The sequence below is a fragment of the Plectropomus leopardus genome, chromosome 16, assembly GCF_008729295.1.
Source record: "Plectropomus leopardus isolate mb chromosome 16, YSFRI_Pleo_2.0, whole genome shotgun sequence".
In the NCBI taxonomy this organism is placed as follows: Eukaryota; Metazoa; Chordata; class Actinopteri; order Perciformes; family Serranidae; genus Plectropomus; species Plectropomus leopardus.
In genome coordinates, this window is record NC_056478.1 from 18,293,088 (window position 1) to 18,316,457 (window position 23,370).

A 23,370-nucleotide genomic window follows, 5' to 3' on the forward strand; every position below is an offset into this window, starting at 1 on the left:
ACAGGTGGTAATTGTGATGTTAAGTCATTCATTACATTATGACGCTATTGAGAAAGTACTTTTTGTTTTAAATCATATTTTTTCCACATCAGTACATTGTCTGTAAGTCAACAAATTGCCTTGCCATTTTTTATGATTTTTCTATTTCATTATGGAATAACTTTAAAATACATTTCCTCTGAAATTTAATGGATTACAAGCAACCTAAAGTAAACATGCAAATAAAAAACAGGTGCCTCTAAATTGCTCTTAAGTGCAGTACTTTCAATTGAGGTAAATTAACTTCGTTATATTCACTGCTGGCAACTTGTGTGCCTCATTGATGTATTGTGCCTCACTGATGTATTGTGCCTATGTGCATGCCTAGTATGGCTAAACCTCTTTTCAGCCTACAAGTCAGTACGTGGGGCCAATTTTGCCCGGCAGCCTGCCTCTGTGAGTATCAGAAACATGGCGGAAAGCGAGTTGAACGTTGACAGCCTCATCTCTCGACTACTGGAAGGTAGGGCAACCCTGTGATAATCTGTCTTTCTGTGTCCTTTGTCAAGAACACGACTGGATCGTACGTTTGTGTGTACAAGCAGTGACTTCGGGACATGTTAAAAAAAAATCATTTTAGCATCTCGCGGTCCTCGCTATCTGTGTTAACCAGCAACCCCGTAGCTAACGGCTGCGTTAAAAACTCTCTGCTCTAGAGTGAATGTAGACGTTACTACGCGTTACTATGATGTCACGGTCCCTTGTAGCTACCTATTCGCCAACACTGGATTACTGGTTAGTCCTGGCACTGTGCGTAAAAAAAGAGATTGGCGCAAAAAATATGCCAGATATAGTGCTGGCTAGTTCTGTTTAAGTAGTTAAGTAACACAGCGTTTTTTAACGGCTAGATTAGCCGAGTAGCGGTAGCGGGGTCCGGCAGGTTAGTGTTTTATCTTTAATGCAGCGGACGGAGACAGAACTATGGAATTCTGTGGTTGCTAAGTAACATTAACGGTTCTCATTGGCAACGGTTGGCAAGGCAGGTGGCTAGCAAGTCGGCTACAACCCCGGACACACCTCCCTTACGGAGGAAATCACTAGACCGATAATAACTGTTAGCCATTTCAGATTTATCTACAAATACGGCTTCATATCCTTTGAATTCTTTAGACTTAGACAAACGTTTGCTCCTTAGACATATTAAAATGACAAAACATGTTTTTTCTTACTGCCATTCCCAGATATACTGTAAAGAAATGGTAAAATAGTTAAAAGTAAGGAGTGTTAGCATGCATGTGGATTGGACTGGTTATAAAGGATAAACTGGAAATTTTGGTGATAATGACATTATACATTTAACTCAAAACCACATTTAGGAAAACACCTATTTTTAATGCTTCCCATTACAAATTACAGTTTAATGTGTCCATTTAAAAACTGCAAAAGAAATTTTTAGATTTATAAAACTACAAATTAATGGTGCCTCACTGTAAAAAAAAAAAAAAAACTCTTTAATTTGAAACTGATGACCAATTAGTTGAATTTATTGTAATATTATTTTCTTATGTATAATTTTGAATTTGCATTCATTGTCATATTTTGCAAGTATTTAATTTTCTTTTTTTAAAGTCTTAAAGGTCCCGTATCATAAAAGTCAGATTTCCTTGTCTTATTGAATATAAGGCAAGTATAGATGCTATATAAATACTGTGAAAGTATCAAAACACTCAATCCACAAAAAACCCACACACAGCCCGGATTCAGAAACCGTGCCTTTAAAGTCAGGATTTCTGTGAATTTGTGATGTCACAAGTACAGCCTAGTATATAAATAATTGAAAACCTGAAACATATACATGCTAAATGGGTCCCTTTGTATTTCCTGGCGGAATGTTTCACAGTGTGAAAAACAGGGTGTTTCAGAAAGAGGGGGTATATTAAGGCTGACAGTATGAAAAAATGTATTTTTTGAATATTAAAGCATATACATTTTCAAGAATGAGCATTTTTTTATGCCATAGGTCCACCATGATGAGACTGCATTGCTAGATGCTTTTGCCACACCAAACAGCTATAGCCAATGCTAAGACATTACTGAATGTTGTTTACTCTTGCCATGAAGCTGCCCTCTAGACTTTTTGTCCTGCTTGGACCACACAACCCTTACTCACTCACTTCCAGCTGAGCCAACAAGCTGTTCCGTCCTGGACTTGCCAGTTCATAACAACCCAATGTTGACTGGTGTAAATGGCATGTGTGCCCAGTTGCAAAGCTAATGCAATGGTCAGCTCTCATGCCCTCATGATATTGCCAAGAAACAAACATAATTAAAACATGCTACGACTCAAGAGTAATTGGTTTGTATTCAAGAACTAACAGTAGGCAACAACTAAATCTATGTTTCTGGAAGATTTTTTTAAATACACTTGTTAACATCAGTAATGCTCATAAATATCAATGTGAAACAGGCAGGTTACTTAGAATTAGTTGAGAAATGTACAAAATGCTTATTTTAAGCTATAACTCAGACTCTTCAATTATATATATTTAAATGAGCTGACATTTTTTTATTGTCAGAATATTGATTTAGCTTACAATCTGAAAATGTGCTTGGGCCATTATCATGTAGAATTTGATGTGTAATGGTCTGATCACTTTGTCATGTTAATTGTCCTAAAAATAGATACCACCCAAGGCTTGGGCAATATCTATTTTTCCATACCTTCCTGACATTTCTCCGTGGTATACAGTTGGTGGGGTTGCAGCGGGTTTTAAGGTATACCTTGGTCTGATTTTCTTTTTACATGTACTGCCATTGGTTTAAAGTTCCAACTAAAGTTATAAAATATTTGTTCAACTAAAAAAAAAAACTTTTTGTATTCTGCAAGACCGTAGCACCACACACACACACACACACACAAATCATATTGTGAAAAACTCTTGTATACAATATATAACAGTATTAGTGAAAACTTTAAAAATCTATATCATTTGACATAAATAAAAGCTCCATAAAAAAACACCAAAAAAACATTGGACTGTTGACCTTTTTGTACCTCTTTGACCTGTTGACCTCTTTGTACTTTTGACTTGCAGTGCGAGGATGTCGTCCAGGGAAGGTCGTACAGATGTCAGAGGCTGAGGTTCGGGGGCTCTGCATTAAGTCCAGAGAGATTTTCCTCAGTCAGCCGATCCTGCTTGAACTGGAGGCTCCTCTTAAAATCTGCGGTGAGAACAGCCCCTATCAACAGCCTTTCTTTTTTTTTTGTTTACATTAATACTGTAGTGTGACTTATTGTTCACAATAATGATGAGAAAACCTTAATGCTGATGGCTACAGACAACCTTTATGGATCAAGTTATTGTGCGTGGTTTGAAAAGATAAAAATAAAGATGAATATATTCTTCCAGGTGACATCCATGGACAGTACACAGACTTGCTGAGGCTATTCGAGTATGGAGGCTTCCCTCCAGAGGCCAACTATCTGTTCCTGGGGGATTACGTGGACAGAGGGAAGCAGTCGTTGGAGACCATCTGCCTGCTGCTTGCTTACAAGATCAAATACCCAGAAAACTTCTTCTTGCTCAGGGGGAACCACGAGTGTGCCTCCATCAATCGGATCTACGGCTTCTACGATGAGTGTAAGTAAAAACAAACTTGTGGGTGCATACTGTTTACGGTCCTTATTGTGAGCTATCCCACTGCAGAAACACAGAAGAAGAAACATAAAATCTGAATTTAGAAATCCAGTATTATTTAGTTGAAGGCCTCTTTTACACGTCTTATTTTCTAATTTGTTCTTCGTAACATTTCTAATTTTTTTTTTTTTCACAGGCAAGCGAAGGTTCAACATAAAGCTCTGGAAGACCTTCACAGACTGTTTTAATTGTCTACCCATTGCTGCGATAATTGATGAGAAGATTTTCTGCTGCCATGGAGGTTTGTGACGCATCCATTGTGAAACAACGCTGATATACCACTGAATAATTCAGATAATACATGTCTCTGTCTAATTAAATTGTGCCTATACACGGCTTAAGATTGGTGATTATCTCATGTGTCAGCATTCATTATTATTTTGGGGTGTAATATTTTATGTAAGCAATATTTAATGATATAGTATTTTTAGGGAATGATTCGTGTATTTTTTCATTTTTTATGATTTTTCTATTTCATTATGGAATAACTTTAAAATACATGTAAAAGTTACTACAGGTGGTAATTGTGATGTTAAGTCATTTATTACATTATGATGCTATTGAGAAAGTACTTTTTTTAAATTATATTTTTTCCACATTAGTACATTGTAAGTCAACAAATTGCCATTTTAGATATATTTCTGTAATGTTTGTCACTTACAGTACAATCACCTGTTCTCCTCAGGGCTCTCACCTGATCTACAGTCCATGGAACAAATTCGGCGCATTATGAGACCAACTGATGTCCCGGACACAGGTCTGTTGCTTTGTGTTACTAAAAAAAAAGAGACAAAATCTGGATCAATTTGTATCTTTTACAAGCTGTTGAAGTTTCTATATATGTCTGCACTGCTCGATTATTATAGATTGCTGCTTACAATTAGTGCTAAAATGTAATGTGCTAATGTTATACTGATTTATCATTTTAGAGAATAAAAGTTAAAAACTGGAATAATAACAGCAACAATTTACTTTCTTAAGTTAAATTTTTGCAGTGTTGTAGAAATTAATGCTATTATTTCGGCACGAGTCAAATCAATCCTTTTGCGAGCACTAAACTGGTACATAAGGTAAATCAGAGATATTTTTTAATAAAGTTGTTTGGTCTGTAGTGTAGTGCTGTGTATTTTACCGGCCAGGGGTGGTTATTGTTTAAAAATTACAATACCAGTATCCTTAAAGTGATATCAGCACAATACTTTTTTATGCCTCTGTCCCAGCAACAGCCTTGGCCAGAGGCATTATGTAGATGGGTAGGTCCGTCCCTGGTCAGTGTGATATCTTTGGAACGCCTGGAATTTGGCACAAATGTCCACTTGGACTCAAAAATGAACTGATTTTGGTGGTCAAAGGTTGAGGTCACTGTGACCTCACAAAACACATTTCCCACTCAAGAATTCATACCCTAATTATGAGAGTTCAAATTTAATAAGATAAAATTATGAAGTCATGAGACATTATATCCAAAAGGACAAAGGTCAACTTCACTGTGACATCATGAATAGTAGTATTCAGTTGCCTAAAATGACACCAGACGCCACAGGTGTCGTATGGCTACACTTTGAAATGTTTTGGTGGAGTCTCTGCACCCTGAACTGCAGACTCAATAAATACTCTGTGGAGAAGACTGGAGAGGCTCCAATATTACTTGGTACTGGGTTATTTTGGTTGATAAGTTAAAAGTAATGAGTACTGATATATTAAGCCCTGGTCCTTATACATACATAAGTCTCATGGCTTATCAAGACCTATAGTGAAAAATGAAAATTATTTATTTTACAAAGAGGAAAATATGGGTAGAGTCAGAGAGAAATTCCTACACTTTTCCCTAGCAAGATACTGTAGCACATAGCAGTTGGGTTTTGAGTATAACCAGAACATGGTGTTGATACACTTCTTCAGTGAATGACTGTGTGACTTATCTGTTTGTCTTCCAACTGCTTGATGTTTTGTTCCAGGTTTGCTGTGTGACCTGCTGTGGTCCGACCCAGACAAAGACGTCCAGGGCTGGGGGGAGAATGATCGGGGAGTTTCCTTCACCTTTGGGGCCGATGTGGTCAGCAAGTTTCTCAACCGTCACGACCTGGACCTTATCTGCCGAGCACATCAGGTAACACTACAGAACTGCGTTAAAAACATTACCATGGAGAATAAAACTTTACTTTTTTAAGGCAAAAAAATCATTTGGAACATTTTTATTTAACAAATTCACAGACTGTGCAGAGAATGCTTGAAACATCAAAATACATGTCAGAAAAAAAAGATACAAACAAAAAAAATGAAGGCATTTTTTCTGTTAATTTAAAATACACAATGTGTTTTCTATAATGCAATGAATAATTGAGATAAACAAAAAAAAAAACAAATATGAATGTCTGTTTTTGGTTATTTCCAGTAAATTAAACATTTGGCAAGCCAAATCAATTTAATTACTATCCAACTAATCTGCTGAATATTGTTGATTGTTTAATTTGACAGAAAATGTCCACCAAAACTGATCAGAGCCCAAGTTGAGATATTAAACTATTTAGTCTGTTCAAAAGTCCAAAATTTGCAATATTCAGTTTACTATCATAGAAGATAAAAAACCCTCGCAAACTGACATTTGCAAAGCTATTACCAGCAAATCTTAAAATCTGTGGCCTGAGAAACATGGCTTCAGGCTGAGACTCACCAAACAGACATCAAAGAACTCGTGGTGATGGACGCTGACTGTTGCGATGCTTCATGTTGTCTGTTTCTCAGTCAGAAAGTTGCACTTGAACACACATTTCAACATACCACATCGGCTGAACAAAAGCCAACAAAGGCTGACAAGTGCCAAACGTGCAAGACACACCGCAAAAACTAGAGTAACAGATGCTCCCCTGACATTGACCAAAGGCTGGTGTGTCAGGGTTTAATTTTGGCCATATAAGGGTTACCAGTGGACTAATTTGTTGAGTCTCATTCCCACGTTGTCAATACTGTCCACCTTGGGTTGGTAGTTAGACTGAACCACCAACCCAGAGCACCTGTATCTGATCACTGTGAAATGAGACTCAACAAGTACCTTTTTTCCAGAATACACAATGCACCTCTAAAATGTAAGCAACGATCAAAGTTGGTGCCAAATAATTTTCTGGCAATTGACTGATTCACCTCTGATCCTGCCACCTCACAGGTTGTTGAAGACGGCTATGAGTTCTTCGCCAAACGACAGCTGGTGACGCTATTCTCTGCCCCCAACTACTGCGGGGAGTTTGACAACGCAGGTGGCATGATGAGTGTGGACGAGTCCCTAATGTGCTCCTTTCAGGTAGAGAACGCACTTTTTTTGCACTGTAATGTGGATCCTCAATTAATGTACGGCATGCCATTTTAGTCGATATTAAATAAATCAATAAACACATCAATAAATTAATACGAACATGAAATAAATAATCTATGAAAAAGTAAATAAATGGGGCAAAAAATGGTAAATGGCAAAAATAAGTAAATTAAATTAAATTAAATTACACACACACACTATATATACTTTATATATATAGCGTATACACATTTTTTATTTATTTGTCTTTATTTTTTCCTATTTTTTGCCCCATTTATTTGTTTATTTATGCATCAATTTCATAGTCATATTCATTAATTTCCTGCTTATATTTATTTATTTTATACGGACTAAAATTGAATTCTGTATTTATGTGCTATTAATGTATTCATCACTGCAATGGTCCTTTCTTTCAGATCCTGAAGCCATCAGAAAAAAAAGCAAAGTACCAGTACGGAGGGGTGAATTCAGGACGCCCGGTCACCCCGCCTCGCACCACTCAGGCACCAAAAAAGAGGTGAGCGTATGGCCCTGACTGTCCTGCTCCTCCCGCGGCTGATCTCTGGCCCACGTCCCTGCAGGCTGCCTCAAACACTCCAGCCTTCTCTCAGTCAGCTTGTTCATGTGTAAACAAAAAACTCCAGGAGTGTTTTTTGCTTGTTCTGTGGGTATTTTTATGAACACGTGAGTGGTATTTTTTCCATTTCTTTTTTTCATAGTATGTATTAACTCAGCCCTCACTTGCATTCAGCAATATTTAAACCAAACTCTTGTGGAATGGGCAAGATGTTAAGAAAAGATGCTTCTCTTCCTTCAGATTAACAATTTCCATCGTGATTTTGTGAACGCATGCACGCTTGTGAGATTGAGACGGGTTTTTTGCCCTACCAGATGTAAAATCTTTAAATTCTCTTGGCCAGTTATTTCTTGTCTCGCCTTCATTTGTCTAATGCTCATGGAATTCACAGAACCACTGCCGTATTATATATGTCCATGTAAGTCGTACGCTACTTAAAGGCATAGTTCGACATTTTGGGAAATGTACTTATTTGCTTTTTTACAGAGTTAAATGATGAATTTGACATCACTCCTGCCACTTATGAAACTACCACCAGCAGCTGGCTAACTTAGCATAAAGACTGGGAACATAGGAAACAGCCAGCCTGGCTACATCTAACAGCCGCAGAATCCTCCACCAGCTCTTAAATGAACATGTATCATGTTCGTGTATTATGTAAAAAAAATGTCAAAACAAGCTAAGCTAAGTTAGCCGGCTACAGCTTTGTATTTCACAGACAGACATCAAGTATTAAACTTAGTATCATCTAAAGCCCCATTCCCACAGGACTGGAAATTACCCTTCCACGTCTGTGTTTCCTACAGCGCATTCACAGGATAAGTGTCTGTATTTTACTCAAAGTGACTGACACAGAAATACTACTCAGCACAGCTAGTGGTGATGACAGTGGTAACCTCAATTTTTCTCTAAATGTTGGTTATACAAACAGGTCCAATTCCGCAACACATTGTCGTGTTATTCATCTCATCATCTTTTGAGATTTCCCTCTTGTAATTGATCTGAGCTTTATTATCTGTGAACAGGTCTCCGTGCTGTGTAGTGAGATGAGCCCTCTACACCTAAAATGCTATCAAGATTTAATTTAGAATTACTAACACAGCCTCCTAATTCTTGACTGGCAAAGACGCAGAAACGAGCCGCAGAAAACCCAAACACGACCCTGAATCACAGAGATCCCATCTTGCACGGGACTTTTGTTATCATTATATTTTCACTATATTATCACATGTAAAGTAAATAAAGTAGGTACTTTGTGGTGGAATTTTTACTTGACAAATTACGGACATGGCAGAATCGCATGGGATTAGGACGACCTCCACAATTATTACAGATTACCAGAGGTCCTGTGTGAATAGGGCTTTAGTCTCAGCAAGAAAGTGACTTTTCCCAAAATGTGAAATCTTTCCTTTAAGAATGGCATACTGTTAAGACATTGCTATGACTTTCCCTATGACTTAAGAATGTTTTTCTCCCCAAGAGCTAAATGAAATCCTGAGATTTTGATATTTTAAGTGCAATAAATATTGCAAAAAAAAACTTGCCATATGCAAGCATAAATGCGAAAAAGCCATTAGAGTCTATTTGAATTTTTTTTAAAAAATGCTGTACCTTTCACCAGGGCATTCAAATACAGAAGATGCTCTACATTAGATCCAAGCTCTGAAACTTTTATCCGTCACATCACTGAAGAAGCATCTGAGGTTGTTAAAAAGCAGAATTTTAATTGTTTGGTATTTTAAAAAATGGGAAAAACAGAGCAATGAGATAGCGTAAAAGTTTCTTCATCAGTTCAGATGTAAATTCAGTGTGTGTGGAAAATGTTGGGACCAAACATCACTGAGCACTTTGAGTTTGTGTCCTTGAGTCTGGTAAGTTCAGTAGGTGTGTAGAAACGTAGAGACGGATATGAAGAACGTGGCAGAAACTGACGTACAGTTCGAGATTTAAAAATAGTTGTCAGTATATACATCCTCACAGTGGTAGAAAATGACCTCTCACATTGAACATTGTTGAACTTCCAGTCATCGCATGACATCGTAACGAGGTCAAACTCATCGAGGGGGGACGATGGCATTTCGCTTGTCGTTGGCATTATGCTCGTTATATAACAGTGTTCCCACTTAGTGGTTATTGAATGAAGCCGATCATTTCCAACTCACTAATGAACATTTAACCAATGTATTTTTTATTTATTGAAATCTTTGCCTTTTTCCTTGTAAATCTATTGGTCTTCAAGTTTGAAACGGTATGTTAAGATGTTCTGAGATTTGTAAAAGTTTGTTTGAAACGAGTGAATAAAATGGAAGTGCTGGTGAGCCTGCTCCCTGTGCGTTTCTGGTAGATTAAGTGCTGAGTGATGATGAATGCCACAAAAAACATATTATTGTAGTTCGCCATGCCCAATTTGAGTTTGAAATCATCACGTTAGACATTTGATTATATGACATTTTCACATTGAAGGTTCCTGCATGTGTGGATGGATTTAAAGTGCTGGATCTCTGGACCACAGAGGGACAGCAGTGTGATTTCTGATGGAGACTGACCTCAGTCTGACTTGAGGGCTTGCAGCACTGACTGTGGTACTCTGCTGACGTAGTAGTTGTGGTTGCGCAGTGTGGCAAGAACGCCAGCAGAGTTCATGTGCTTTACGTTAGCATCATAGCGATATGCATTTCCATGCACGTCAGTCAGTTTACCTGCACAAGACAAGGTATAGATGTGGGAGAAAACCTCTTAGACACAGTTTACGATTTTCATTATCAAAAGACATTTTTGCATTTTAATACTCTGAACATCCTCTGCTACAGAATTGATGGTTTTTACCTCCGACAGCATGCAGGATGGCTTCAGGAGCGCAGGTGTCCCACTTCTTGCACCCTGGACTGGCGAAGACATAAGCAGAAGCCTTTCCTTCAATAAGCTGAATGATCTGCAGAGAGAATATTCAATTACCAAACACTCATAACACATCAACAGATTCTGTTAATACGTTAATATGTAGTGCTACACAGTTATTTCTCTGGCTGACTTCACATTCAGTTTGGAGTTAATGACAAAACTAAAAGGCCTTCAGCTACAGGTCAAAGGTCACTTCAGTAAGTTCTTGGTCAGTGAGAGGACAAATAAAACAGAGTTTTCCGTCAAAGCGCTGATTTTTAACGTGCAGTGAAAGAAACAGTTTGGATAGTTAACATGCTTTGTGGTAGTCTAAACTTTTGACAGCATATTAAAAGAATACTTGAACCAAACAAATAATCATGTGAGTGTCAGTTACTCAACCTTTGTAACATTAAATTTGTGAACAAAACAGTTTTTCTTGCATGCCTTGATGGTGAATAAAAAAATCAAAAAACTAGAATTAGAGTAAATGGGGGCCGTGTTTAACAACAGAAAACTATATAGAAACATTTGTTTGCAAACCTTTACACAACTCGTGCAGTTTAATCAGTCTTATTTATCCAGCTACATGCTCAGTACATCCTAAACACAACAATATTTTCTAAAACCTCACTATTTAAAACACTTTCACATGCAAGTAAAACGTCTACACAAGCACATGCGTTTGAACTCCTATTTTCCATTGAACAGAGTTTCTACGTGCGTAAAGAAAGAAATAATGACTGGGTGCGTGTATGATTGTGTTTTTCTGCTCGGAGCTGGAATGAGGTTAAGGGATTCGTGCGATGGCAGATGTTAGGAGCACTAAAAGTTTTCAGTGATTACAGAGCAGGGCCGGAAACGTGATGATGCTCCGTGTTTAATGTACACAGCCGTGTTAAATCACAGTGTACATCACAACAACCTCTAAATCCACCTCACCTTGTTTCCAGCACCACCCACTCTTATAACTTCATGAGGCTCCATTGCGTCTACACAGTCGGTTACCAGCTTGTTGCTATGGGAACGTGTGGTGGTGATGATGCGTCTGTCGCCTGGAACTTCCTGCAGCTGAAATCCAAAGGCGCCCAATCCCAGCATGCCCCAAATGGTTCTTCCTAAAGTTGCTCCAGCTCCATGCTGACGAGGAAAATAATTTGAATTACTCAGAGTGAGAGCTGTTGGGAAATCGCAGCTACAACACTATTTAGTTCTGTCTGTACCTGGTAGTTGTAGAAAGGCTGGTTGATGACGCCTGCAATAGCTCTGCCTCCATATGCAATACCGATAAGCACCGTCACATTATCCAGGAGCCCTTCAATCAGAAGACAGCAGGATGTCAGCTGGAAGCCACTTCAAGTCTTAAACTCAATGCACGAAAAAATATGTGGCCAGTTACATGTCATTAGGTAAATTACAGGCTGCACAGAATAACAGTAAGTTATAGAAGGTCTTGCAGAATTATTAATAATATATGCTGCTAGAGTTAGTATTCCTATCAGTTTCCATACAGAGAGCTGTGCTGTGAGGCTGAGAGGTGTCCGACCCCGTGTTTGGTATCTGGGCCTCAGTTTGGTGCTGAAGACACCTCGATGCTGGGGTCAGCAGAGAGAGAGAGAGAGAGAGAGCGTGCAGAAGCAGGAATACACAAAGAAGAAGAGAAAGATAAAGGTGAAAGTGAAGCTCTGAGAGCAGAGAGACACAAAGCAACCAAAAAAAGGATGCAAAGAAAGCATTTGATTTTACATAAAATAATTAGGATAATTTTATGCAGAAAATAAAACCTCACAAATTAAAATTTAGGACTAGTTAAAGACTTTGGGTAGCTGTGGCTCAGGGGTAGAGCGGGTCGTCCTCTAATTAAAGGGTCAGCGGTTCAATTCCCGGCTCCTCCAAGCAACATGTCGAAGTATCCTTGAGCGATACGCTAAACCCCAAATTGCTCCTGATGCCGTGTCATCGGAGTGTGAGCACGTGTGAATGGTTACTGAGTAGCAGGTGGCACCATGTACGGTAGCCTCGACCACCAGTGTGTGAATGTGTGTGTGAATGGGTGAATGTGAGCGCTTTGAGTGGTCAAAAAGACGTGAAAAGTGCCATACAAGTGCAGTCCATTTTAAGACTAAATATCTATAAAATTGAATTTAAAACATTTTAAGACTTTTTTAGGACCCGCAGACACCCTGCAGAAAATACTGACCCCGCTATGGATTAAGGGAGGTCAGTATTTGGAGAAATAAAAATGGAGGAAAAAGCAGCATACATCCTTCGCATTAGTTCAGACCATTTTATTGTTAGTTGGTATTGGTAATCATAAGTTATAAAAGTATAATTGTTATGTTATCAGTTATAAAAATGTAGCAACACCTACAAGGTAATTAGTTAAATACTTTGAGAAACAGTGGTTTGATGCTATGCCTTTATTATCTAGTGACTTATCATGAAAACAGGTTTAATCAAACTTTTTTCTAACTTTTTATTACCTGGGAGTTACATGCTGCTGCTGACTTAAAAAATAAAAGATTAATAGACAAGGTTCAGGGTGCAGTCTGAGGATGACTGAAGTGACAATAAAATGTGATGACAGCAGGTGTTCTTTCACGCCTTCGATACAAGCTGCTGGAGTCATTTTAGAGATTACTGTATTTGTTTAGTGAGTTTCTGGACCAAGAACTGGGTTAGCTCACGATGATGTCTCAGCCCACATCACAGAGTTTGCATTTCACACACGCACACGCAGATTTTTAAAGAAGAGCCTACCTTCAGTGTATTCCTTTGTGCCATCGAGGGGATCAACCCACACAACTATCTGAGATTCAGAAAGAAACACTCAGAAAAAGAACATTTATGCATTGATAACACGCTACCGCGTTGTTTTAACAGTTATGATACACAGGAAACACAACATTACTGCTCAACCACATAACTTAAACTAAAAATGTTCAGCAGTTACCTCCTCCTCTTTCAGCCTGCTGAACTCTGCTGGACACGTCTTCTGAAGGACTTCCTCTGAGTGGCCGCTCTCAATGAGATCCTCCTTTATCTCCTCAGCCGGAAGCTCCTAATAAACAACACCATCTTCAGTGTTTCGCTCTCCTTCAACACATACAAGAACACTCTTGTATGAATGGGTGTGCGTAGACCTCATTTCACCAACACTACACTGAGGGTCTAATGTGCTCACCTCCTCTCCGATGATGGTGATTTTGGGGAAACATCTGGACAATGATGCACAAATGCTCTGCTGTGCCAGTCTGTCTGCAAGAGTCTGTAGATCATTCGCTCCGGTCTGTGCAGAGATACAAAGAGCAATCAGAAAATCTTAAAACAATTCATCACAATCCAACTTCCAGAGAACATCAGTATTAGAGATAAGATAAGACATTGTCCTGAGGGAAATTACTATGCAGCAGTTGCAATACAAAGTGAGAAGTGTGCAAATATAAAAGTCAAAGATAACAGTAACAATATTTTTTTTTATTAAACCCATATTTAACCAGCTAAGTCTGGTTGAGAACAATCTCTTTTTCAAGGGAAACCTGGCCAAGACGGCAGCATAAGATAAAGTGGAAATAATGTGCATATCCAAAACATAGAACATGCAAAAAATCCAAGGGGAGGACTCTAGTCACATGACTTGGACATGAGTCAGACTCAAGTCACAAAGACTAGATTCGACTGAATCACAAAAGACTTGCAACTCGACTTTAACACCAGTGACTCCAGACTTCGGTGGGACTTTAGCCTTTTGACTTGATAATATTTGATACTTTCTCCCAAACCCAAAGATTAAAAGGTATGCTATTGCAACTAATTAACACTGCACTAATTAATTTCCCTTTATTTCCTCTATCAATTTCCTCTATAATCCCCCCCTATCAATTTTGTGTGAACCAATCTGACAGCATCCAATCAAGCTGCAGCAGCCATAAAGACCTGCTGTTATGTTACTGAGCACCAGCTGGAATAAACAATACCGAGGATAATTGTGTGTAATACAAAATCTAAACGGTAGTCAACAATAAACAAATTGCAGTGTGCAAAATGCACGAATCAAAAATTACAGACTGATGCACAATAACTTCCACCTTTGTTTAACATTTGAAGTTGCACAAAGATCTTTAGATCTTTAACATTAGCATAGCGAGTATGCTTATGCTTGACAAATGTTATCTTAACAGCTGAGTAACTTCTTAACAAAGTTGTTTTAACAAAGAAATACACATTTTAAAAGGTTCTCACGGCTTTTGTTAACTGAATATATGTCAAATGTTAAAATTGTATTAAATTTGGTGAAGAGCGCACTATGACTTGTTTAGGACTTGAAACTCAGTTTAGGACTCAGGACTTGTTAGTCTTAACTTAGGACTTGAGTACAAAGACTTGAAACTTACTTGTGACTTGTAAACTAATGACTTGGTCCCACCTCTGGCAAAAATCCATCAACAATGTGAATATAGGGATAAAAATGTCAGATACACGATAATATCAGCATGTCATCGGTATCAGCAGATATTGGCTTTAATAGAGAATAACGGAATCTGCCGACATGCTGATTTCTGTAGTTTGACCATCAAACCAATATTAACCACACTAAGTTGAAGTATTTTTTTATTTTGCACAGTGAATGAATATATTAACTGGGAGCATAGTCTTTCATGTCTTCATCTGCTGGTGGGCCATCATGATAACAGTACGCATGATATGATGTTAATTCCACTACAGAAGAGACCCTGATGATAACTAAAAAAATTATGTGGGAAAAAGTGGATATCTCTATATCAGCATCGGTTATTAGCCAAATGAGTTGTTATATATGGGCAAACCTACTAAAAATGTAGGTATTTATATCATGTTTATTGTTTCCATCTGGGACAAGCTATAAGCATTTTAAATCACTCTGGGATTAAAACAGATACCAAACATAAACTGGTCCCACCTTTTCCACAATGCCAAGTTCTCCGCTGTGAAGGACCTTCCTCACGATGGCCCCGGCCCTCTCAGCCACAGAGTGAGCAGAGGCCACCAGCCTCATCAGCACAGCAGGACTCCCAGACATCACTGACAGACAGAGCAGACAGGTGTTGGTGGACACATCTAAAATCATGACCAACTTTTGAAAAAAAAAAAAAATATTTATAACATTAAAACAATACACACAAGAAACACCATATTACCATCACATCAAAAACCATCAACATACCACAAACAGATGCCACAAAACGAGTTAAAAAAACAAAACCCACAGAGACAAAGACACTAAAGACCAAAATGAACAAAAAAAACAGTCGTCATGATCATCAGTCTTCTAAACATGGCCTACATGCCTTCCATTTTCTTTCATAACCTGTAATTGTTTCCTGTCTATTTGGGATAATGCCCTCCAAACTAAAACAATTTTAGAGAGCCAGTCTGTAGAGCCAGCTATTTTTTTCAGTCATCCAAAACTTCCCCATATGTGGACAAAACTAAATTTTATTTTATTGTGCCCTCAAGAAAATACTGTACATAAAAGAATTTTTCTTTTTTTCTTTAAGCCACGCGCATTTTTTTATAGAAAGTTTACACGCCAACATTTTCCTTTTAGCATTTTTCACTTTTTTCCTCCAAACTAGGGGAATCTCAGCTACTAACTGATGGCACCTAAATGTTGAACAAAATATTCAAAATGACCAACTTCTTAATCTGCAGGCTCTAGAGCTATAATGGAGTTAAAATAATGACCATACACTAAGTATTAAGAGCCGAGGACATTTTTAAAACAGCATCTCGTGCAAGTTGTCTGAAAATCTTCCTTTTCTGTGAATATTTTACACGAAGTGGGAAATGAAATGACCTGAGCATTTTACAAAATGAGCCTTTACATTAACTTACACATTATTCATTTGTAAGCGTCAGTTTGATTTATACGTGTTTCAGATCTTCTGGGTGAGCTAGCTAACTGAACACAGCTGCTTCACAATCTGCAGCAAACCTCTGCACCTCCGCCTAATTAGCTAACACGCTACTGTTGATAGCTAGCGAAAACAGAGATATTAACCCAAGAATATCAATAAATATCCAGTAGAAAAGTCTTGAAGGTGATGTAGGTTAAATACTTACTTAAGATAACAGGGACAGGACACCGGTGCGCAGTTTTCACGGGGTCAAAAAGTTGAATTTAGGAGATACCGGAAGTTCAAGTTATTTGACCCAAAGAACTAAAATGAAATATCAAGATATTTACCTCTCCGTCCAACGGCAAAAATGGTGAACAACCGCAGCAAAAAAAATAGCTTGCTATGATATTCTATAACAGCTGCTAACTAAGTATACAATTAACACACATGCATGAGCCGTTACTGCCGACTTATGTTTCAAGGTGGTCTGAAAAGGCGATTATTAGTCCTAAAATCTACATTTGACAGGGCTGAGGCTTTAAAGCAAATGCGGAAGTAGATGGCAGTGAAGAATCTCGCTTTTTCGATGAAAGTCGTTCTCTCTGTGCAGAGGGTGTTTTTGCGGGTCCTAGTGTCCGCCGAGTTTCATTAATGGGGAAAAGGACAGAGTCTGAACACCATATCACTGTTAAATAAATAATCAATCTTTATATACAGCCTATGCTCTCAACACTCATCAATTTAACCACAGCAAAGTGTCTCTTTTAAAAATATGGGAAGAAAGCAGCGAGCAGCAAAATAAGAAATTATCCAAAAAGTAGCACAAAAAAAGTACAAGAAAATTACCCACAAATTAGTTTTAAAAAGGCACACCAGGCTTGAAAAAGTGTTTCAAAATTCAGATAACTTTGTACCATAATTTTAAATATGTAATTATGATAATTTTATATATTTCCCTAGCTGTTTTCTTTTTTAATTTGACATTTTTTTCTGGCTTTGAAAAAAAAACTACTAACTTCTTTCAATTTGTGAGACATTTCTTACCAAGTTGCTTGTTGCCTCTTTCTCCCAAAATTAAGAAAAGAAATGTGATGTCCCTCCAGGTTTCAAAGGATGAATTAATTAAGTTGCTTTGCAAGTCTTGAATAACCATTTCCTGAATCTTTTCTCAAAAATAACTTTGTTTTAAAAAAAAAAGAAGATGAAAAGAAGACAATGCCAAAGCAAAATGTGCAATGAATTACTCTCAGGATGTTTGTAATTTTTGATATTAAGGCCTAGAGACAAGAAACATTTTTGAAAGGACAAAAACATGTGAATATTTGACGTAAATGTGCACATCACTGGTGCTTCATCTGTTAGCCAGGGGTCTGTAACCCATCTCTCCCTCCAGCTGCTCCGCAGTGAGGGTGCCCAGCAGAGGCTGACAGTCTGGATTGAAGACAGAATAAGCGCTCAGTTCTCCGGGCTCGCGGGCAGCCGGGCTACGGAGTCCCTCATAGAGCCAGTAGAAGAGCGAAATGACGAAGAATGGCAGGCCAAACTCCAGTTCAACAAACAGACCGAGCAGCACCAGCCACAGCAGCACTTTGAGCAAAGTCAGGTTTGAGAGGACAATCTGTCTCTTAGTCAGCCATCTTCCCAGAGCGTTGTCCAGCAGCCAGTCTCTGCGGTCCTGCAGGAAGGACACAACAGGACAATTACTTGTGTACTGCTTACAGAAGGTCCAACACAAAACAGGCCTGTCTCTGCTGGGTGAACATGTGACAGGAGACTGTAGGTGCTCTCAGTGAAAAGTGGACGACTTCTGTAGCTGGACAGATTTCAAACAAACCAAATATAAAGAGACTGGAATTTATAAGGGCTTTTGTGAAGCAGTGGACACTGACTGATCCTGATGCAGTCTGTAAATAACAGAGCCAGAGGCACCTTTTTATGCTGCTGCTATAATCAAGAACAAATCATTTCCGATTAAGGAACTTTACTTTAACTAACTAAATATCTTATTTTAAATCACCAGTAAATACTTTAATTTACTAGTGCTGTACATTTTTAAATGTGAAGCATTATTAATTTCGTTATACACTGAATAATTACATGACAAGATTTTTGTTTCTATTCTTTTTTTACCACAGGGCGCTTTTATTAACAGTAAATTTATGTTTGTCCAGTTTTTGTCCCTCTTTGATCCATTCTATTCATTTTTTAATTCATGATGTTTTATTCTGGTCTTAATCTTTGTTCATTGTTTTTTTTTAAATTTATTTAATTCATGTTATTGATGGGTTTTTTTTTAATTATCTTGCAATGTACTCTACTTTATTTTGTACCGTAAGCACTTCATACATGTGTTTTGAAAAGTGCTGCATGAATTAAGTTTATTATAATTTTATTGTTAAATATCAAGTTGTTAAAAGGGAGAGGAGCTCTTAGAGGTTATGCCAGGAGTATTATGGAGTTAAGAGATTGGTTGTTGATTGTATTTCACCATTATTTCGTTTTTGTTTTATTTCAATGAGGATTTACTGTAAATATTTGTCATAAGTCATAATGACCTCAGGTCATCAAACTTGTATTTTATAAGCTATTTTTCCCCCACATGTGCACCTTTTTTTGCAGCCCTGTTACCATTATTTAACCCTTTGAAACCTGGATAAATCGGTTCAATTTCTTCAAAAACATGGGAAGAAGGGAATGAGTTACTAAGGAAATTAGTAAGAAGTACCAGACAATTACCAGAAAGTTGGCAAAAAAACACTGGAAATCAATGCATAAATAAATAAAACAAGGAAATTACCCTGAAAAAAGTTGCTTCAAATTATAATAATTCTTTAATATCATTTTAAATATTAAATTATAATAATGTAATGATAAAATTAGTTCTACAAACATATTTCCGCAGCTTAAAAAAAAAACTACTAATTTCTTGCAATGAGCAGGACATTTCTTGCCAAGTAGCTTAACGTCTGAGGCCCTGGTCTGGTTGCCATGCAGTTAATTTTTATAGAAGTACTTTGGATGTATAAAACCTGATTGTTGGCTACCTGCTGGAGTTAAACTTAGTTAACTGCTTAGATAAAGCATACAATATGTACATATGTTTATACTTTTGTCAATATGGACTTACTACTCACATTGGTAGGTTGGTAAGATTTTCCACAGTTCAATCATTCAGTTAATTTTACTGAAATCATGAGCACCAAAGAAGACAGTATTACTGGCATGGTGAACAAGGGAGATGCGAAAAAAAAGAAAGAAAATAATTGATGCAGGGGGCTTTAATAAAAAAGCTGGGAAAAAATTTCCAGTGAACTATATTCATAATTATTTTACAGAATTATATTAATTTAAAGCTTTTTTCAGTTCATTTCTCAGTTTGTATTTTTTTTGTTTTACTTTCTTGGTCAAATTTTCAGGTAATTACTGTACTTCTCACAGATTTCTTGCCAGCTTCTGGGTCATTTCTTCTTTTGTAACACATTACCATCTTCCCATGTTTTTTTTTTTTAGACATTTTGCCTACGTTTCAAAGGGTTAAATACATAATGTGATCGCATTTCCCATCTTTGCTCAGCAACAGTTTTATGTGAAAGAAATTAAAAGCCAGTCCCAAATATAAGCCTGATGAGCTCAGTGATTTAAGCAAATAATAGCCTGGGGTTTTAGTTGAAGTTTTACGGTATTACAAAAAAGAAAGCTTGAGATAAATTCTCCATAAGTGCAAAGACCCAAATGATGAGCTCTTCGCAGCTGAAGCAGGCGTCTCACCCTGCTGCTCTGAGCTGAGGCTCTGACATCTGCAGGCTTTTCTGTCGGACTCTCGTTAGTTACTGTGGTGTCCGTCTGAGCAGCTGTGTCCTCCTCTGTCTGAGCTCTGCAGGGCTGATCGGCGCTCTTTTTCATCGTTTTTTCAGCCTGTTTTCTGGCTCTGAACTCTGCCAGCTTCTGCTCCATCGATGAACCAAACCAGCCGCTCAGTTATCACCGACGAGATCAGGTTTACGTGGCAAAACAGCTGCTATTAGGACAACACGAAACACTTCTTAATATCAACTTTGCTTCAGGGTAGCTTAAAGCTGCGTCAAATACACGTATGTTGACCGTCGCTCACTTTAACTTCTATTTTAACAACATTTTGGAGAGATTTCATCATGCTACTAGCTTACCGAGGCGTTTGTTTACCTTTTACTTCCGCGTCTATCGGAAAGAAGGAAGTCGTGTCGCAAATAGCTTTCAATTGTGGTAAAAAAAAAAAAGGTCGTAATTTTTCCTTCCAGCAAATTTTCACAGGTCTGCTACAAGCTAGGTCGTTTTCGTAAGTGGTATGTCTGCAAACCTATAAACTTAAATATTCCGCGGTTAATCCTGCCGTGAGTATATGTGTGCTGTACCTGTTGTTAGCCTTCAGCTAAGCTAACGTTAGCTCACGTTACATTAAAAGCTAAAGAGAAAGTCGATGTTTCAGACGTCGTTTAGCTCATCATCACAACCAAATTGTGATTTGTAATTTACGCCACAAACTTGGATAACACCGGGTTAACTAACTTAAGTGAAACATTAACGTTTGAGCGCATCAGCTGGATGCAGGTTTACTTTCTGCACTCATGTTTAGGACCATTACGGCTGCTAAAACAAATCTGTGTTACAGCGTCATTCACACATCTAACGTTATTATTATCAACGCAGACATTTATCTGTATACGGTCAAATAGTATTAGTTATATCAGGGTGATTTGTATCATCTCGTAGGTAAAACAACAAAACAGGGCTGCTAGCAGTAATGGGGGAGGAAGTATTCAGTTCCTTTGCTTAAGTAAAGTACTAATACCACACTGTGAAAATACTCTGTTACAAGTAAGTCCTAAAAAGTGTAAGTACGAAAGTCTAATCGGGAAGATGTACTCAAAGTGTTATAAATAAAAGTGACTAGTGCTGATAAATCTAAAACCAAATAAACCAAATAACAGTCATTTTATTATCTATTAATTGTACAAAGTATCAAAGAGATAATGAAAAATGGTCATTAAGTTTTATTTGAGCCTTGGGTGACTTTTCCAGATTGCTTGCCTTGTTTAGCAAACAGTTTATAACCCAAATATATTCGGTTTACAATTATTCAAAACAGATAAAATAACAGCAGAAGAGCACAAGCTTGTGACTGTTTGGCAGGTTTGCTTGAAAAATTACTGAGACGATCAAATGATTCTGAAAACATTTGCAAATAAATTTGACATCAGTTGACAAGTCGATTAATCAGTTAATCGTTTCAGCTGTACAACTAACGTTTCTTAATTTTTTAAAAAATCATCTAGTTTTGTATTCCTCCCCTGCTCATACATACTCACATCATGTTGTTTTCTTTTTCCCTGTCCAGACATGGCCTCGGCTCCAGCACAGCAGCCCACCCTCACTGTGGAGCAGACCAGAGGTGAGAAGAAGAAGTTATATTCTGTTACATTTACATTTTGCAGCTCTTTGTGGTCTTTTTTTAGCTTTCCTGCATCATTATGGCTGAATAAATATAGAGCAAACACTTCTAGCATGTTAAACTGTCTGATGTGTGTTTGGGGCTTACGTCTGCGTCGGATGATTGTATGTTTCCAGAAAAGCTCATAGACTTTACTTGTATTTCCGAGATCCTGCCTTTACATGCTACATAAAAAGAAATCTACTTGCCTTGCAATTGCTTGTACACACTGCATCAACAGAGCAACCACTGATGTTTTCTTTCTTCCACAGTGGTACTGAGTGAGGTGATCCAGGCCTTCTCAGTGCCAGAAAACGCTGCGAGGATGGAGGAGGCTCGAGAAAGTGCCTGTAACGACATGGGCAAGATGCTGCAGCTTGTGCTCCCTGTGGCCACCCAGATTCAACAAGAGGTTATCAAAGCTTACGGCTTCAACAATGAAGGAGAGGGTGAGCAAAAGGCACCAAAAAACACCCTAAAGTTCTTTCACTATATGCTGATCTGTTATACAAATACAAGCGGTATTGTGCCACATGATCAAACATCAAGGAACTCTTCAGACCACAGTTCATCATGGATTTCACCAGAGCTCAGACATATAGTGACATAACACTGACGTCATTATTTTAAATGGGATCAAACTCCATATTTTAGAGCGGCTTTTTATTGTGACCATCCCAAGACACACGTGGTAATAATGCTGTTTATTCAGTATCTTGATCTGCCACACCTGTCGGATGGATAGATTTTCTTGGAAAAGAAGAAATGCTCACTATCATGGATTTTAACATTTTGCATCCAGAAGTTGAGAGAAATATTTCTACTGATTGCATTAAAAAGTTTTTCCAAACCTGTGAAAAATGGAAGCAAAAAGTGTTGCATTTAAATATTTGTTAAATATATATGGAGATATATGCGCACTGTACTCGCATATATTGATTGTCCTCCAGGGTTCATTTAATCACAATGATCTCGGCTCTGCTTCACTTTCAGGTGTCCTAAAATTTGCCAGATTGGTGAAGATGTATGAAACCCAGGACCCTGAAATTGCAGCAATGTCAGTTAAACTGAAGTCCCTCCTCCTGCCGCCGCTGTCAACACCACCTATAGGAGGCGCCATTGCAGCTTCATAGGACTTTTTTACGTTCATCGCTCAACTGCGAGGTTACTTTCATTCAATGCTTTGGATCAACACGAACAAACTGTAATTCCAACATCTTGTCTGTCATCTACTTTGCCTGAAAAATAATGGAAAAATTACACTTTCAAATTAATACGTTCCAACTAAGAGGAAACTGATACCTTAGCTATCGTAATGGTTCCATTTAAAGCATCCTTGCAAAACCATATTAAATTATTGCTTGTTAAATATTTCAGTATTTATTTGTTACATTATGACCATTTTCTTATGTCCTTGAAGCTTAAACATTTCCTTTGTCATCTTTTTTTCTATAATTTCTTTTATACCATTTTTATATAACGTCATATGTATCAAATGTCATTCTTTTTGTTTATATATTAAAAATGTTTTATGCAAATCTGTGTGTGTGTTATTTATAGAGGAAATGTGTGTGAGGGAA

At 37.7% G+C, this 23,370-nt stretch overlaps 4 protein-coding genes across 13 annotated transcripts; 2 read left to right on the plus strand and 2 right to left on the minus strand.

Annotated features, from left to right (window-relative positions):
* Positions 1 to 426: 426 nt before the first annotated feature.
* LOC121955123 (serine/threonine-protein phosphatase PP1-beta catalytic subunit-like) lies at positions 427 to 9,612 on the plus strand. The gene is made up of 8 exons (XM_042502938.1): positions 427 to 502; positions 3,075 to 3,206; positions 3,390 to 3,620; positions 3,814 to 3,918; positions 4,363 to 4,434; positions 5,636 to 5,787; positions 6,841 to 6,975; positions 7,404 to 9,612. The coding sequence occupies exons 1-8, from the start codon at positions 451 to 453 to the stop codon at positions 7,506 to 7,508; spliced, it is 984 nt and encodes a 327-aa protein (XP_042358872.1). The 5' UTR covers positions 427 to 450; the 3' UTR covers positions 7,509 to 9,612.
* bpnt1 (bisphosphate nucleotidase 1) lies at positions 5,688 to 17,149 on the minus strand. Of its 6 annotated transcripts, none has more exons than XM_042502931.1 (11): positions 16,319 to 16,524; positions 15,384 to 15,505; positions 13,629 to 13,733; positions 13,398 to 13,505; positions 13,205 to 13,253; positions 11,956 to 12,039; positions 11,668 to 11,759; positions 11,387 to 11,584; positions 10,391 to 10,496; positions 10,111 to 10,263; positions 5,688 to 5,771 (listed from the first exon to the last, which is right to left on the minus strand). In XM_042502931.1, exons 1-10 carry the CDS (start codon positions 16,320 to 16,322, stop codon positions 10,112 to 10,114), a joined length of 1,020 nt encoding a protein of 339 aa, XP_042358865.1. In that variant the 5' UTR covers positions 16,323 to 16,524; the 3' UTR covers positions 5,688 to 5,771; position 10,111. The 6 variants fall into 6 exon arrangements, with proteins under 6 accessions (XP_042358865.1, XP_042358866.1, XP_042358868.1 ...); XM_042502932.1 differs by having other exon boundaries at positions 5,771 to 5,793; XM_042502934.1 differs by lacking the exons at positions 5,688 to 5,771; positions 16,319 to 16,524 and adding an exon at positions 16,671 to 17,149 and having other exon boundaries at positions 8,283 to 10,263.
* Positions 17,150 to 17,514: 365 nt separating this feature from the next.
* LOC121955434 (SAYSvFN domain-containing protein 1-like) lies at positions 17,515 to 20,519 on the minus strand. Of its 3 annotated transcripts, none has more exons than XM_042503394.1 (3): positions 20,506 to 20,519; positions 20,092 to 20,338; positions 17,515 to 17,998 (listed from the first exon to the last, which is right to left on the minus strand). In XM_042503394.1, the coding sequence occupies exons 2-3, from the start codon at positions 20,275 to 20,277 to the stop codon at positions 17,675 to 17,677; spliced, it is 510 nt and encodes a 169-aa protein (XP_042359328.1). In that variant the 5' UTR covers positions 20,278 to 20,338; positions 20,506 to 20,519; the 3' UTR covers positions 17,515 to 17,674. The 3 variants fall into 3 exon arrangements, with proteins under 3 accessions (XP_042359328.1, XP_042359327.1, XP_042359326.1); XM_042503393.1 differs by having other exon boundaries at positions 20,490 to 20,516; XM_042503392.1 differs by lacking the exon at positions 20,506 to 20,519 and adding an exon at positions 20,435 to 20,494.
* On the plus strand, positions 20,321 to 23,328 carry grcc10 (gene rich cluster, C10 gene). Of its 3 annotated transcripts, none has more exons than XM_042503396.1 (4): positions 20,321 to 20,414; positions 21,698 to 21,751; positions 22,063 to 22,239; positions 22,784 to 23,328. In XM_042503396.1, exons 2-4 carry the CDS (start codon positions 21,700 to 21,702, stop codon positions 22,921 to 22,923), a joined length of 369 nt encoding a protein of 122 aa, XP_042359330.1. In that variant the 5' UTR covers positions 20,321 to 20,414; positions 21,698 to 21,699; the 3' UTR covers positions 22,924 to 23,328. The 3 variants fall into 3 exon arrangements, with proteins under 3 accessions (XP_042359330.1, XP_042359329.1, XP_042359331.1); XM_042503395.1 differs by lacking the exon at positions 20,321 to 20,414 and adding an exon at positions 20,550 to 20,645; XM_042503397.1 differs by lacking the exon at positions 20,321 to 20,414 and adding an exon at positions 20,605 to 20,638.
* The last annotated feature ends 42 nt before the right edge of the window (positions 23,329 to 23,370 follow it).

Excerpts from the sequence above, each read along its gene's own strand:
- LOC121955123 (XM_042502938.1), top strand. The coding sequence starts at position 451 with ATGGCGGAAAGCGAGTTGAACGTTGACAGCCTCATCTCTCGACTACTG. Across the intron at positions 503-3,074 it reads CATCTCTCGACTACTGGAAG|TGCGAGGATGTCGTCCAGGG; the intron begins GTAGGGCAACCC and ends TTTGACTTGCAG. Across the intron at positions 3,207-3,389 it reads GGCTCCTCTTAAAATCTGCG|GTGACATCCATGGACAGTAC; the intron begins GTGAGAACAGCC and ends ATATTCTTCCAG.
- grcc10 (XM_042503396.1), top strand. The coding sequence starts at position 21,700 with ATGGCCTCGGCTCCAGCACAGCAGCCCACCCTCACTGTGGAGCAGACC. Across the intron at positions 21,752-22,062 it reads CACTGTGGAGCAGACCAGAG|TGGTACTGAGTGAGGTGATC; the intron begins GTGAGAAGAAGA and ends TTTCTTCCACAG. Across the intron at positions 22,240-22,783 it reads CTTCAACAATGAAGGAGAGG|GTGTCCTAAAATTTGCCAGA; the intron begins GTGAGCAAAAGG and ends CTTCACTTTCAG.
- LOC121955434 (XM_042503394.1), bottom strand. The coding sequence starts at position 20,277 with ATGGAGCAGAAGCTGGCAGAGTTCAGAGCCAGAAAACAGGCTGAAAAA. Across the intron at positions 17,999-20,091 it reads CCTCAGCTCAGAGCAGCAGG|GACCGCAGAGACTGGCTGCT; the intron begins GTGAGACGCCTG and ends TCCTTCCTGCAG.
- bpnt1 (XM_042502931.1), bottom strand. Across the intron at positions 13,506-13,628 it reads TCACCATCATCGGAGAGGAG|GAGCTTCCGGCTGAGGAGAT; the intron begins GTGAGCACATTA and ends GTTGTTTATTAG. Across the intron at positions 10,264-10,390 it reads CATCCTGCATGCTGTCGGAG|GTAAACTGACTGACGTGCAT; the intron begins GTAAAAACCATC and ends TGTCTTGTGCAG.